The 16347-nt window shown below is 31.3% G+C and overlaps 1 protein-coding gene across 1 annotated transcript in view; it reads right to left on the bottom strand.

The window, feature by feature from the left end:
• The window catches only part of GNAS (GNAS complex locus), a 158663-nt gene that overhangs the window by 3889 nt on the left and 138427 nt on the right, over positions 1–16347 (bottom strand). Inside the window, exons 7-12 of the mRNA XM_031951690.1 lie at positions 13151–13205; positions 10189–10262; positions 8406–8464; positions 1652–1772; positions 1042–1172; positions 116–183 (exon numbers count right to left, since the gene is read on the bottom strand). Coding sequence (XP_031807550.1) covers positions 116–183; positions 1042–1172; positions 1652–1772; positions 8406–8464; positions 10189–10262; positions 13151–13205 — 508 coding nt within the window. The remainder of the gene's footprint in view (positions 1–115; positions 184–1041; positions 1173–1651; positions 1773–8405; positions 8465–10188; positions 10263–13150; positions 13206–16347) is intronic.

Below are 16347 nucleotides of genomic sequence, written 5' to 3'. Positions count from 1 at the left end.
AGTCTACTAAGACCACATTATATATTAATAAAGCTAGACTGGTATAGTGATTTCCCAAAGACAAAATCTTATTATGAAATTTAAATTACATAAGAGAAAATGATGTCATACTTACAAGAAATTCATCTCTAATAAAATACTTGGCCCTTGTAACTCTGGGATCTTCACCAGGCTCAGGTGTTGCTAATTGAAGGGGGGAAAAATCTTGTCAAATCATACAATAGTAAGGCAACAGTTTCAATGCATTTATGATCTTGAAATCCATAAATTTATTACATATCACAAATCATATATGTCAATTATTCTGCAATGAAGAGAAAATTTCATAAAAAGTAAAATATTTTGGCATGGCCCCAACAAAGTAATTTTTCTACAAAATGGTCATGTTTGTTACTTTTTTTATTTCTAATGGGAACTTATTTTCTTAACATTTTTATTATTTTACCTGAAAAAAATAAGTGAAACATTATACCTCAGGTTTGTGACTGGTTGGAGACAAAAGATGGTACAGTAAATAGAGAGCTGTCTTTGGAGATAGGAACTCCTGAGTTTCAATTTTATATTTGATATATATGAGCGACCATGTGTAAGCCATTAATTGTCAGGTGATCCAGCAACAATTTATAACTCTACATTACAGACTTATTACTGATATATATTGGCAAAGGGAAATTAACATCCTGAGTTTCCTAAGCTGAAGAAATCACATATTTCCTCTCTCCCCTGCTAGCTGTGGTCAATTGATTTATAATGTTGTTACCACTTCAAGAATTATAGAAGCCTTCAGAAGTCTACCAAATGTGGCAATAATCTGGGCACTGCAACAGTGAGATGGTAATACATTTCTTATGTTTAACTAAATAATGTTTTGTGACATTTCACACAAACATATAAAATAATTTTGGTGAGGATTTAATTAAGATTTCCAATATGAATATTTAAAAATTAGATTCATAACAAAAAACATATAACTTTAGGAAACATATAACAGACCAAACTGCCTTTTAATAGCTAATGTCAATTTCAGGAAGAAAATCTTACCATCATCTGGTGTAGTGTAGCGAGCAAATTCTGGAAAGTAGTCCTCAATTTTAGATTTCCCTGCCAAAACTTTCTCTGCTAATAAATCCTGTTTATTCAGGAACAGAATTACTGAAATGGTCCGTAGCCACCTACCAAAAATTGAAGCCCAAAAAATTTGTTAGATAGCTGGCAGGTATTAATAAAATGCATTTATTCAAATCATATATTCATTTGAACAAAGGTGAAATATTTTATTGTATGTATCCTCAATCTCATTGCAAGGAACATTCTCTTCATCTTTTTTTTAAAAAGGCTTTAGTTAAATTTTGTCAGATTTATAATCTATTATCCTCCATTTCAGGGTTTAAACAAATGGGAAGTTTGTTTCAATATAGTTGATTTCCTTTGTAATACTGTGCATTTTATTTTATGTAATTCAAAAATATTCTTCTGGGAAACAGTCCAGAAGTGTCACCAGATTGTCAAAGGGAATATTTGGTATTTAAATGAATATAAAATGAAGGTGAAGCAAACTATATCAAAACCAGAAATCCCGTGGTTTACAAAATTTAGTTATCTAAATGTTGTGCTGAGACATTGGGTGATATGAGTAGTTTAGTTCCTGAACCTGTTGTTCCAGATACTCTTGAAGAGGTTTAGTGCTTCTTGAAGTCGATTGGTCTGATTGTCCTCTCGTATAACCATGTTGTAGCTACTGCTGGCGACCACAAATATTATAGCAGTCACATCTAGATAGGGAGAAATACAATAATTATTATTACCTCAATATATAAATTCTTGGAAAAGCTTAAATTTTGAGTACCAATCAAAAGGGAGATGGCCTGAATTTGAAAATACTTTATGGTCATTTATGGATAAGAATTTTTTTTTTTTAATTTAATAGCCTTTTATTTACAGGATATATACATGGGTAACTTTACAGCATTAACAATTGCCAAACCTCTTGTTCCAATTTTTCACCTCTTACCCCCCCACCCCCTCCCCTAAATGTCAGGATGACCAGTAGATGTTAAATATATTAAAATATAACTTAGATACACAATAAGTATACATGACCAAAATATTATTTTGCTGTACAAAAAGAATCAGACTCTGAATTATTGTACAATTAGCTTGTGAAGGAAATCAAAAATGCAGGTGTGCATAAATATAGGGATTGGGAATTCAATGTAATGGTTTTTAGTCATCTCCCAGAGTTCTTTTTCTGGGTATAGCTAGTTCAGTTCATTACTGCTCCATTAGAAATGATTTGGTTGATCTCGTTGCTGAGGATGGCCTGATCCATCAGAACTGGTCATCATCTAGTATTGTTGTTGAAGTATATAATGATCTCCTGGTCCTGCTCATTTCACTCAGCATCAGTTCGTGTAAGTCTCTCCAGGCCTTTCTGAAATCATCCTGTTGGTCATTTCTTACAGAACAGTAATATTCCATAATTTTCATATACCACAATTTATTCAGCCATTCTCCAACTGATGGACATCCATTCAGTTTCCAGTTTCTAGCCACTACAAAAAGGGCTGCCACAAACATTCGTGCACATACAGGTCCCTTTCCCTTCTTTATAATCTCTTTGGGATATAATCCCAGTAGTAACACTGCTGGATCAAAGGGTATGCACAGTTTGATAACTTTTTGAGCATAGTTCCAAACTACTCTCCAAAATGGTTGGATTCGTTCACAACTCCACCAACAATGAATCAATGTCCCAGTTTTCCCACATCCCCTCCAACAATCATCATTATTTTTTCCTGTCATCTTAGCCAATCTGACAGGTGTGTAGTGGTATCTTAGAGTTGTCTTAATTTGCATTTCTCTGATTAATAATGACTTGGAGCATCTTTTCATATGACTAGAAATAGTTTCAATTTCTTCATCTGAGAATTGTCTGTTCATATCCTTTGACCATTTTTCAATTGGAGAATGGCTTGATTTTTTATAAATTAGAGTTAATTCTCTATATATTTTGGAAATGAGGCCTTTATATGGATAAGAATTTTAAAAAGAATTTAAACAACACCCCATGGAAATACAAAGTGATGGAAGAATGGAATAGAAATGGAAGCGAACTGTAAAGAAAGCTAGAATAAGTGGCTAAAAGCAGGTGAGAAAAAAAGAGAATATAAAGAAAAAAAGTTTTTCAAGGAAGAAAAAGAGAATAGAATAAAATGACTACTTAAAAATCACCATTCAGGAAAAGATACTTTGGAGAAAAGTGTTTAGCACTGGATGCAGAGTGAGTGTGAAGGGCAATGACAATGATTTTTCAGAGACACATTTATAACCAGGTAAATTGCATTCTACGGAATAATCCCTAGAATGCTTTCCCCTCCCCCCACCCCCCCCAAAAAAGATAATACACAGGGTTACACGAAGAATATCATGAAGCAAGACAAATGAAAAAAATGAATGTAAATGCATTCATCATTGAACATGACAAATACAGAAGTAATCTATATTTATAAAGGGGCCACTATGTCTTTCCAGGAAGGATTTCTCTTGTAGATACTTTGTAAAAGTCTTCAATGATAAGTTTTATATTATTAAGATAATTTTGTATATAATCCTCTTTTTCTGTTTTACTTTTTATATAGAAATGTTTATTAGGAAGGGCATTTGTGGGATTGAAAATTTAAAAAAAGCTTCACTGGCTTTCTATTGGTTATCCAAAACTTCAAAACTCCTTGATTATAAAAAAAAAAAAATCTAAATTCTTTATCAAAGCATTAAAAAAAACCTTATGATCTGACTTCAACTTTATCTCTTAATATTCTACATCATGTTCCCTACAATGTAAACATGACCTATCTCAATCATGCTGGGATCTCTCTTATTTTTCTGGGTTATGGCTTACTGCTACCTTTTCTTGAAGTCCTTTCATGATCACTATCTATTGAGGTTCTAATCATGTTTAAAGAACCAAGTCAAAAATGTTACTTCCTTATGAATCCTTTGATGATATCCCTGCAGTCTGAAGCAATCTATTCATATTTTAAATTCTCATAATGTTATATTATTTCATCTCATAAGAGTTATCACATTTTACCTGGATGTTGTATACTTATATCTATATCTATCTATCTATCTATCTATCTATCACATTTTACCTGGATGTTGTATACTTATATCTATATATCTATATATCTATATAATATGCTTTGTGAAGTTATCCTTCTTTTTTGTCTAGCATGGTGCCTTGAGTAGGCACTGAAGAAATGAACAGTGAAACTATTCTAATAGCTCTCTAATTATCTAATTTCAGTGAAGCTACACATATATTTGATAAATATAAAAAATGAAATTGTATTCAATGTAGTAAAATTTCAGACTCCTTCATAATAAGCTTTTTTCATGTTTAAGTAATGGTGGACAAAAAGTTACTAATTTCACACTTGTGTTAGGCTTTTAAAAAAAAGCCTAAAAAAAGTTTAAAACATTTTCATTTTCACCACAAAACTAATTACATCATTTCTATCAACTATTTTGGCATGGAATGTGGCATCTGTTTTAACATCTGCCTCCAAACAAAATCATAGCGAAATAGTATTATTTATCAAAAGAGATAACCATGTGAGAAAATCCACCAGAGAGGGAGAAAGATGACAGAAACATTCAGGTGAGATTCAGTGGAAGGAAAAATGGAACTACTATGGTGGGAGAGTATACTATGATCTCCAACTTCAACTTTTTCCACTCACAATCCCTTTTCTCCTGAGAAATTTTTATGCCACCCTAGGTATATAGGTATACAAATCAAACATATACTTATAATAACCCATAATTTCACTATCTCTTCACTATGTGACCCTCCATATGGGGTCATGATCCACAGTTTAAGCAGCTTTCATCTACATAGCCAAAAACAGAAGATGGTTAACGAATTCCAGAAACAGATAACAAATCTGGCTAAAGGTATTAATAGTGATGGGATCCTTCAACTATTCAAATATTTCCTAAAGCAAATGAACACACTATTGTGTGGTTTGTGATAGATAGTATCTGGTGCACTATAAGACTATGAGACAAGATTTTAGTGTTCAGAAAAAGGTAGATTCTAATTCTAAAATTCTAGAGGGAAATCTCGGGTGAGAGGGAATGTTCTGAAAACTCAAATTCTGATGATACAAACATAAATGAATATGATGAATAAAAAAGGATGTCTGAGAGAATAACATAGGGAAGATATTAAAAAGGGAAAAGATACATAAGGAACTTATGGAAACTAGGGTAACTAACCTCAGTTAATAATTAATACAAAGAGTGTTGCTATGTTGTAAGAACACTTTCAGGTCCACTAAGGGTGGGAGGAAATCAAGATGTAGCAATAAACAACAAAGAAAACAAAACAAGCTTTCTTAGCTTTTTGGGGCAAGACAAGAGGGAGATAAGAGTATGGCAGAGGGAATTTGGGATGATGATGATAATGAGAAATCAGGATTACATAGTTTTACTTTGTTACTGTTTTTGCTTCAAGAAGAATGATATGCAGACCAGAAAACACAAAACTGAAATGTTTAATAGGAGTTGAAACCCAAGAAAATTAAAAAAAAAAATTACTACAGAATATAGCTAGTTGGTATCAAATAATTCACTTTTCCAAGCTCTGGATAAATAATATCCTAAAACACTGATGTCAAATTCAAATAGAAAACAGCAGCCATTAAACTATACATAAGGATCCTTATGAGCTAAATGTTGACTTTAAAAACTACATATTAACCTTATATATGTTTTATAGTATTTTTATTAATTTCATTAAATATTTTCTAATTGCATTTTATTCTGTTCAGAATGTACTTAGTAGTATTGTGGGCTATATGTGGCTTATGGGCTACATTTTTGTCACCTCTGTCTTAAAAAACTTGCTAATAGTTTGGCTGAGTTACTATTAATAACCCTTAAAAAGTTGTGGAGAATAGGAGATATGCTACGAGTGGAGACAGATAATCGTGATCCCAATTTTCAAAAAGGGAAAGGTAGATTCTTCAAACTACAGACAAGGGTGACTTCAATTCCTAGCTAAAATCTAGAGTTTAGTATTATTAAGTTGTTCCATAGGCATTTAAAGAAAATGATAATCACTAAGAGCTAGCATGGGTTCCTCAAGAAGATATGCTGAGACTGACTTAATTTTATGTTGTGACTAGGTAAGTAGGTTATTTAGGAGAATCTTCTTGCCATCATATACACTTAATTTTAGCAACTAAGACAAAGACTCTTATGATAATCTTATATCAATGAGATAATAGCATAGTTAGGTGGAATCTTTGAAGGACAGGACACAGGGAGTAGTAATTTAGTTAAGTATGTAATGTGTAAGATCTATAATGGTCCTGGAAAAACTTCGGCTCTGTATTGTTCAAGATTTTTTTTATCAATGATCACCTTAAGTCACAGATGGCATAAATATCAGATTTGTAGATGACAAGAAGAATGGTGTAACCGTTCGTATATTTATGACTGTGGATTTTTTTTTTCTTAAGAAAGAAAGAACAGTGGCTTAAGTTGGATAGGGACAAGTATAAATTTTTATATCTAAGTAAAGAAACCAAAACCAACTCTACATATATAGGACAGAGTAGAATATAGGTTGACAATATTTAGTATGGAAAGAGTTCTGGGAATTATAGTGGAATATAAGCTAGTGAGCTACAGCTAAGTTTACAGTATGATTTGCATGTTGTCCAGTCATGTCCAACTCTTTGTGACTAATTCTTTTTAAATATGGGAGTGGTTTGCCATTTCCTTCCTCAGCTCATTTGATGAGCTCATTCCTCATTAGATGAGGAAACTATGGCAAACAGGTTAAAAGATTTGCCAGGGTCCTACAGATAGCAATTACCTGAGGCTGGATTTGAACTCAGATCTTCCTGATTCCAGTTCTGACTATCTATTTACTACATCATCTAGCCTGCCATATGATGTGTAAGGCAGCCAAGAAAGCTAATGTGGTCTTAGGCTGCATTAATTTATATACATATGCATATCTATATGGCTTTAGGAGAATAGTATAATAGCCTTTAAACATTCAAATGTCCATATTAAAAGGAATTCAATTCAGATATCCATTATCCATTATTCATTTTCCAGGTATAAGGCATGGTGCTAAGAACTGGAAAAGCATTTGTTTTGCTTGGAATTGGGAGGCAGAACTAGGAAAAATGGGTTGAAATTGCAAAGAATTTTGTTCTTGAGACAAAAGCCAATTAATGAAAATTGTTCCAAAGTGGAATGGGCTACCCGGGGAGGTAATAAGTAGCCAAGCATTGAAGGTCTTTATAAAGAAGCTGAATACATTTGATTGGGTATGTTGTAGAGAAGATGTTTAATTATGAATTATACTAGATGATCTCTGGGGTTGTTTTCAACTCTACTCAAATAATCTACACAGCATGTCTGAATAATTATAAAAAATGTTATCTTTATTACTTCAACTGACCAAGTTGTCATTAGTTTAAAAAACAAATTCCAAAGACCTAGAATAGTTGCTTTTGGGGAACATTTAAATCAGTATAGTAATATCTCTGTAAAATACTCTTTTGGGGAAAAAAATCAACTTCTACTCCATAATGCCCAATGCTGTCATTAGAGCTTAGCAATTTGAAAGCACACCATACCAGTAAGTATATGTGATCATTAAATATAGATGAGCCCAATCCCTTTTTTCAAAGTGTACTTGAGGAGCAACTAGGTGGCACAATGGATAGAGCACCAGCCCTGAAATCAGGATAACCTGAGTTCAAATTTGACGTCAGACACTTAACACTTCCTAGCTGTGTGACCCTGGGGAAGTCACTTAACCCCAATTGCCTCAGGGGGGAAAAAAAAGAAAAAGAAAGTGTACTTGAACAAATAATGAACTAATTTAACATAGCTAGAATATTGGGTAAAAGAGAATGCAAAATAGCAATGCTGTCAATTCTTTCCCTAAAATCCTTCAGCCCCCATTACCTAAAATAGTGTTAAGTCAGGTAAGCCTTCCAAATTACCTAATAACAGTAATTACATATGCATTTTGTTTTGTTTATTGCTTTTAGGGAGAGTCAAACACCCCTCAGACAAATGATCTCAAAGAGGTTTTGCATTTAATGAAAGTAGCAAATGACTTGGTAATATTTATTACACATGATAGTATATCTAAGATCCAATCAACTACCAAAATACACTTTTCTTTTTATCAAAAACTGTATCTTCATAAATGAGACATTAAAAGTAGATTACATGCATGACAGAGGGAAAAATAACAAACAAAAAAGTCTATTTCAAGAGAAAACCTATAAACAAACTGAAATAAAAGCTTTGGTTATTTGGAATTAAAATAAATCTTAATTATTTTTAAGAGAATTGATTTCAAATCATACCATTAAAACACTGGATCCATTTTCTACGTTCATCTCGCTGTCCTCCGACATCAAACATGCTAAAGAAGAGAAATATTTAGTTACTTACAGAGACTAAAATATGAAAAGTCACTAAAGACACAAGAGAAGTAAAGTTTGTATACCTGATTCAAAGTGTTTAAAAAAGTAACATTTTTCAGTTTAAGCATAAGCTTGCCTTTCTTTTCCTCCCTAAAGCTAAAGAAATTTTAGTTTCTAAATAAACTAGTATAATTTAGAACAATCTGATAAAGATAAAGAAACAAATAAATAATGGATTTGTTTATATCAAACAATGCCTCATCTACTTAATTGTTTTTGAAAATAATTTCCAACCATCATATTATATTCTCAAATAAATAATATTTACTATAAAAATTAGTGTATGTGTACTGAAAACTTCTAATTTAATAATTTTCTATAAAAGCTCATCAATTACAATTTATGTGAATCAAGATGAACATTTTCAATGACTGATCAATATTCTACTTAGTCTAAATTAGAAGTCCAAGAGAATATAAGCTTCCTAAGGACAAGGACTATTTTGTTTTTGTCCTGTGTCAGTAATTAGTACATTGCTTGAAATCATTTAAAATTTCATTTACCTAAGCAAAAATTTTGAATATATCAATTATCAGAATAATTTTAATTTTTGCTGCATTGGAAATGAGTAGAAGCAGTGGGGTCGAGTAGAAAGAGCCCTGATGTACTCTAGTGAACACTCTAATGTTCACATTCTTCATTTGACATTTACTACCTTTGTGACCTTGGGCAAATCATCTAACCCACTTGGCTATCTGTTTCCTGATTTGCAAAATAAGGCTAGGTAAGATAGCCTCTGAGGTTTCTTATAATACTAGTTCTATAACCCTATGCTTAGAATTTTCATAGAAGAATAAGAAGCGAAGGCCACTTATATAAATAAAAAGAAACAATAGAAATGATCAGATGTGGAGCATTAGACATGTTCTAGGCAAATGTAATGTATAAATACATCTTTTGACAGTTAAAAGTGAAAAGAATTAAGTAGAATAAAGTACTTCAATTAATATCTATATACTTACTATGTGGTGAGAAGGATACTAGGTGCTAGGAATGAAAAGAAAATATGAAAAGGGTCTTTGCCCTTAAGGAGTTTTCATGCTACTGACAGTTTAGTGAAATTATGGTTCTCACAAGTAAACTGAGGCAACTCAGTGTGACATGATTACTTTATAAAGGAGTAGGATTATTTCACAAATATTTGGTGAATTAATGAATTTGTTGAATAAAGGCAATTTTAAATTAATTTTGAAATAGGACATCTAAAAGTATTAGACTGACTAAAATTACTATTTTTAAATAGTTTTGATCTTTTCACAAAGTGATAAAAAGAAATCTCAAACTCCATATTGCCAATGCCATCACAATGCCTAATAAACATCTCTCTTTTCTGTTTGGTAGCACATTAATAATCACATATTTTAGCATAGATAGAAACACATTTTTAAGTGACATATGCGTCCATTTTTCAATTTATGTGCCAAAAGGAAAAAAAAGTTTGTTATTACTCATATTGATAACTCACATTCCTATAGTTCTTCAAATTCTACAAAACATTTTCCTACAACTCTGTGAAGCAGGCTATTGCACAAAACATAAAAGCAACTCCTATAACTTTCTTTTATCAGAAATCTTTTAAGAGCCTCATATTTCAGTTCTTATTAGTAAAATATTAGAAAGGCAGGAAAGCATAAAAGGAGAAATTTGTGACACTTTCACTTACTGAAAATTTACTTTATCCACTTGAAATTTGGTTTCAAAAATTCCTGATGTCAATACTCTGCATCTGAGGAGATCCTAAAAACAGAAATAACAGTTAGTAAGTGAGAACAATAAATATCATGGTGACTTCAGATCTGATTACAAATAAAAAAATACTATTCATAACTAAATAATAAACAACTTGTTTTTATATATGCAATAAAATGAATAAGACAAAGTAAGAAAAAAGTATTAAACTGTGGCAGAGGAGCCATAGCAAAACTGAACCTTAGTAGAAGAGTAAAGGAGTTTGGGAAGACAGCTTAACAGTTATGTCCAATTAAGCTACTTCAACTATCCCTTAACAGTTTCACCTAAATTATTTGTAGAATTCAGGGCAAATAATGAAGTCAGAAATGCCTTCATAGTTTATGACATAATTATAAATTTTAGAATAAAAACAGTACAATTCAATTTAATATTTGTACAGATTTCCCTTCCCTTATGCCCAATACATAGGTAAATTACTATTATTTAAATCTTCTCTTCAAGGCCAAAACCATTAACTTACTCTTTCTTTCATAACATAAAGGAAAAAATAAATCAGTATACCATAGTAAATTATTAAAAAGAAAAGAAATAAAGCTGTCAATATAACATTAGAATCTTAGAATTTATTCTTGTAGGTCACATTTTCTATCTTCTTCAGGTTAGTTATATATAACATTTAGATAGAAAACTGTTATAAATTTTATCTTCATGTGTTAAGGAATCATAATGATAAACTGACATTTTTGGGGCATCAGATAATGATTTTTTATTGATATAGAGGATTTTAAGTACAGAAACTGTCAACATCAATGCAGATTGACAAATGTTCTTAAATCTATAATATTAAAGGGCTGCCTAGGGTCAATGAGAATTGACGTGACTCGTCCAGTATCACACAGATAAAATGTGTTAGAAGCAGTATTTGAACTTAGGTCTTCCTGACCTAAGCCACTCTATCTACTTTAATTAATGTTTAAAATAAATTTATGAAGAATACAGTTTTAAATGCTTTTTGAATCAAGATGTAATTTACAGTTTAGAAATAAAAAAAGTGCTTTCTAAATATAAACTTTCAATATACAATAGTATAAAATGATTTATGTGAAAATGGAATTGCAAAATTAAATGTTTAAAATATAAAATACTAATATTTAGAAAGCAAGGAAAGGACAAAAAAATAAAAACTATATCTACAAAAAAACTGGAACTTTGATCAACATTACCCTCAATAATGTAAGACTATGAAAAAAGTGATTTTCAACTTCTAATAAAGTTTCTTAAGGTTTTCATAACAATGTATAAAAGAACGCCTCCTCATGGACACCTTCTGATTATCCACAGAAAATTCATTAACCCAACAGACTTTTTCCTATCATCTAGCAGATTTTATCTCCACAAATATTTAAAAAATAAACAAATAATTTTAATGCTGGACTATCAGTATACATACATATATATGTTGCTAAAATAATTTAATATGCTTTAAAATTAAACAATTTTTGGATTATATATTGTTTAGAGTTGATTATATTATTGCTTTTGTTTACTGGTATAAATAGGCGACATTTGGATTTATTTAAAATTAGCCTTAAAGTTTTTGTTTTTTATTTTTGGAGTAGCGAGACACTAGAGATTTTTGCCCTAGTCCTGTTTAGATTATGTAACATTTTGATTTAATTATCTTACAGGAAAAAAACAATGCATCAAATTATCTGGAATAAACCAAAATAAAAAATTATACTTGGTAAAACCTTCTAATACTTGGATAGTGCTTTACAAAGTTTACATAAAGCTTTCATATACATCATCTCATTTGCTCCTTGGCTTAGGAAGGACACCCCCCCCCCAAAAAAAAAAAAAAAAAGGAAGGAAAAAAGGAGGGAAGGAGGAGGAGGAAAAAAGAGGGAGAGAAAGAAAGAAAGGAAAGAAGATTGATGAATGCAATGATTTGCTCAAGGTTTCACACAACTTATAAATTCAGAGAGTGTTAGAGTTGGAATAGATCTCAGATCACTTGGTCAAACTCCCTCAATTTGCAGATGTAGAAAATGAGATTCCTAAAGTCACTTGACCATGGCAAAATTAGAATCAGGACACTGTGCTCTTTCCATTACAACACATTACATATCATATTTGATACTGAGCTGCTAGGGACTATAATATTCCTGGGGAGATGACTGACTTGTATTATAGTGTCTTCTATTTCCCTAAATGATTACTTAATTCATCAAGATTATCCAATCAGTAAGTCAATCAAATTTATTGAAACCTCTAGTACATTTTCAATAAATAATGTTTTGATGTAGCCTAAATAGGCTAGGTTTAGAAAATCAATTTCAGGACTGAGTAGAAAATCTTTGAGAATGGAATAATGCAGAGTTTTACATGCCTTAAATAAACAATAAAATGCCAGCATTTTTTTTTTTTTTCAAATGCTCTATGCTGGATAGCTTTTTCACTTAGTGAATTAACTGTATGCTTAGGTGCATGGCAGAAATAGGCTATCAGGTCTCCCATCACCACTTCTCCAAACAAGTAAGTTATTTGAAAAAAATAAAAGAATAGCCATATTATACAATATTGTTCATTAAAGGCAAACAGAATTGACCAACACCAATATCCACAGAATGTTTTTTGTATGAGTTAAGATCAAGTAACAAAAAGATATTTGATACCTATTACATTCCATTAACTCAATATAAAGTTAACAAGTATTTGTTATTTGCTTACTACTACACCCTATGGATATAAAGGTAGAAGTGAAAACGGCCCTTATTTTCAGTAGATCACAGTATTTCCATATAATGTTCATCCTCCTCCCAAAACATTTTTTTATAACATTGCTTAGTTCCACTTCATAATTAAATCAACTTCAAATAGTTTTTTCAAGTATTTCTTAAAGCACCCTGATTTTAAGAAAAAGTTTTACTCACTTGGTCAGATGGTGTATATTCATTTTGTTTGACTACATCAATCTTGTCTAGAAAGCTGAAAGAAAAAGAAAAAACATTTAAATAGTGTCTATAAACTGTGTGAAATTATAACATTATGCCTTTTATCAGAATAATTATCACAAACATTTATTTATATTATACTACATATATATATTGTATTAACTAGGAGTTTTATTTGATTAATTTTATAACTTGCATACATTTAAAATGTTAAACATTAGAATGCTACTAATGAAATGTATATATGAATATGTATAATGAAATGTATAATGAAATCTATATATGTTTCGTGAGCTAAAAATACTTCTACAAAGTATTCCATGAAATTTCAGAGCATCAAATTTCTATAAGCACTGTACGGTACAGTGTTGAGGTGTTGTTTTGTTTTTGGTGAAGGTTCTGTCAAGTAACTGTGATTTTTAAAATACAAAGAGGAATTTACCATTATTGTCCAGCAGAGGGCCAAAAGTACAACCTTTCAATGCTATTTTTGTTTTAGTAACATTTTCAAGAAAAAAAAAGTGAAATGATTTTTCAATTACTTATCTGTGGAAGAATTCCTATGCCTTCATCTGTTCACTAAAATCGACAATTCCTACTTACTGAATTTGTCCTATGTACCTAATATGAGTAAATGCGAAAGAAATATAAGCCACGGGTTTATCTCCATAAAAGTACTTGTAATCTACTTCAGGAAATAATAAGATGTGTTCATCAATTAGTGACCTTGTGTATGAGAATAACTACTGAAATAACATGATAAAGTATATGTAATAGATAATTTGAAAACAAAATGGTACATGGTAAGGATAAGACTATAGATAACAATGGAAAGAGAAAAGAAGATTGGTATAAATTGGAATCATCATTAAAGGCTTTACACAGAAGCTAAAATTTTATTTTGACATTAAAAAACAGTATCTAAACTATGAATACTTTGCTTTTAGCCAAAAAACTTGAAAAATTATTTTTGTAAAATGTACTATATATCAGCTTGAAGTATTAACATCACTTTTTACTTATGATTACTAAAACAACAAGAAGATAAGTATTTTAGGAAAGCCTAGTTCTCTGCTTTCTTATGGTTCTACAAATGGCAATTTGAGATAATCTAGATATTCTAATAATATAAATAAAATAAAATATAAATAAATATAGGTGCTGGGATTTCAAGGAATAAAGAAAATAGGGCAGATTGTGAATACGGATGGGTGAAAGGGTTGGAAAAGAAACTTGGGAGATAAAGTCCAATGTAGGAGAATGTTTGAATATTTATTAGGATAATCAGTTAAGTGATTCTCTAATGACTTTTGAAGCAAAAGATGGTAGGAATTTTTCTACTACAGTACTTCACAGCACATAATCCAAACAGAAAAGTGATCTTTCAAGTATACACTACTTGTGTATAGATATATGTCAGTCATCCAAGTCCTAAAATATTTTTTAAGTTTTAACAATTGCCATCAAATGACAAGTAGAAAGCTTTTAATTAGAATAATTTTCCATTGGCTGTAGTCCTATATCAATAGTCATTTCATACTCTGAAAAGTCTTCCTGACAATTTTCATTTCAAATGAAAATGAAATTCTACATTTCTACAATTAGACATGTCTTTTGCTGTTCAAAAGAAATAATTATTAAGTTGGAGTAAAGACAACTTTAGTTGTTACTTATTCTTGGATTCTAGTACCATCTCAAAAAACTAGCTATTCTTTAAGCCAACAGTCTCCAAAGTGGAGGTGGTGGCTGACCCCCTTCAGCGTGATGGTGTGACTTCAATGTGAGCATTTACATTTTAGAAATTGGCACATACTACTACTAATCAAGGCTTGATTTATTTTATATTGTTTTATATGATTTTCTAGACTTAAGAAAATGATGAAGAAAATATTAGGATGCTGATTAAATATAAAAATATCAAAAGAATATAGTTTTCTCCCTCTGGAGAACTAGTTGTTAAAGATTTTATCAAGCATACTTCTAAGTTGCCACATTTGCCATAATAGATTATTTTGGAGCTTATCTCTAAGCCAACCTCACTTATCCATTCATCATGACCCAATACTTCTCAAATATTTTTAGATTCAGAAGTGCTGCAAGCTCTCAAATTCCTATTTTAAGGGCAGTTGCAACCTGTCACTTAAATAGTAGTAATTTGTACAATTATCACTAGGAAAATTCAAATTCCTTCCTTCTCAATACACTCTAGAACATCTTGCAGAAGTGAGGACTCAGAAGCAGTGACATATCCCTTCTCCCTTGTTTTCTTTTTTGATGGAATGGAGTATGTCAAGCAGCATAAATAGATGAAGAAAATATAAGAAGATGAGAAACTCTTTTCCTCCCTTGGAAACTTCCTCATATTTATTAAGGTATCACTTTCTTTCCAAGTGCTAAATTTTACAAATTTAGTGTCATCTTTCCTTACTTTCATTCATATCACATATCCATGAAGTTGCAAATCTCAGTTACTTCTATCTCCTAAATATCCCTGATAGACTTCTCTTATGTCTTTTCATATAATCTCTTGGTAGGTCCATTTAAATGATCTCTAAGCTGGGCTACTCCAATGGCCTCTTTATTGGTCTTTCTGTTTCAAGTTTCTCCCATTTCCTTATCCATCCTCCAAATAGTGACTCAAGTTTATTTTCTTAAAGCATAGTTTCAATTATCCCATCCCCCTCCTCAATAAATTCCAGTTTCTATTTATTTTAGGATCAAATATAAATTCCTTTGTTTGGCTTTAGAAGCTCGCTCTTAATAGTGTGGTCTCATCCTAGTTTTCCAGTTTTATTATGCAATACTCCCCTTCCTGTATACTATTGTAAAATCAATCAATAAGCATTTGTTAAATGCTTACAATGTGCCAGGCGGTGTGCTAATAAACACTCGGCATTTAAAAAAAGGCAAAAGCTATTCTATGCTATCAAGGAGCCACAGTCTAATGGGAGCAGGGCGAAGGGGGGCATACCACATGAAAACAATGTACAGACTATGGCTTGATAAATTGGAGATAATTTTAGAGAGGAGGCATAAATATTAACAGAGACAAGGAAGAGCTTCTCTTAAAAGATAGGATTTTAGCTGGGACTTGAAGGAGGCCAGGGAGGCCAGGAGTTACAGGTGAAGAGAAAGAGTTTCAGGAATAGGAGACATATTACAAGCCCACACAGGAT

The sequence above is a fragment of the Sarcophilus harrisii genome, chromosome 2 (assembly GCF_902635505.1).
Source record: "Sarcophilus harrisii chromosome 2, mSarHar1.11, whole genome shotgun sequence".
Lineage (NCBI taxonomy): Eukaryota > Metazoa > Chordata > Mammalia > Dasyuromorphia > Dasyuridae > Sarcophilus > Sarcophilus harrisii.
Note: the sequence above shows the minus strand (reverse complement) of the source record. Positions and strands in the feature narration are given on the sequence as shown.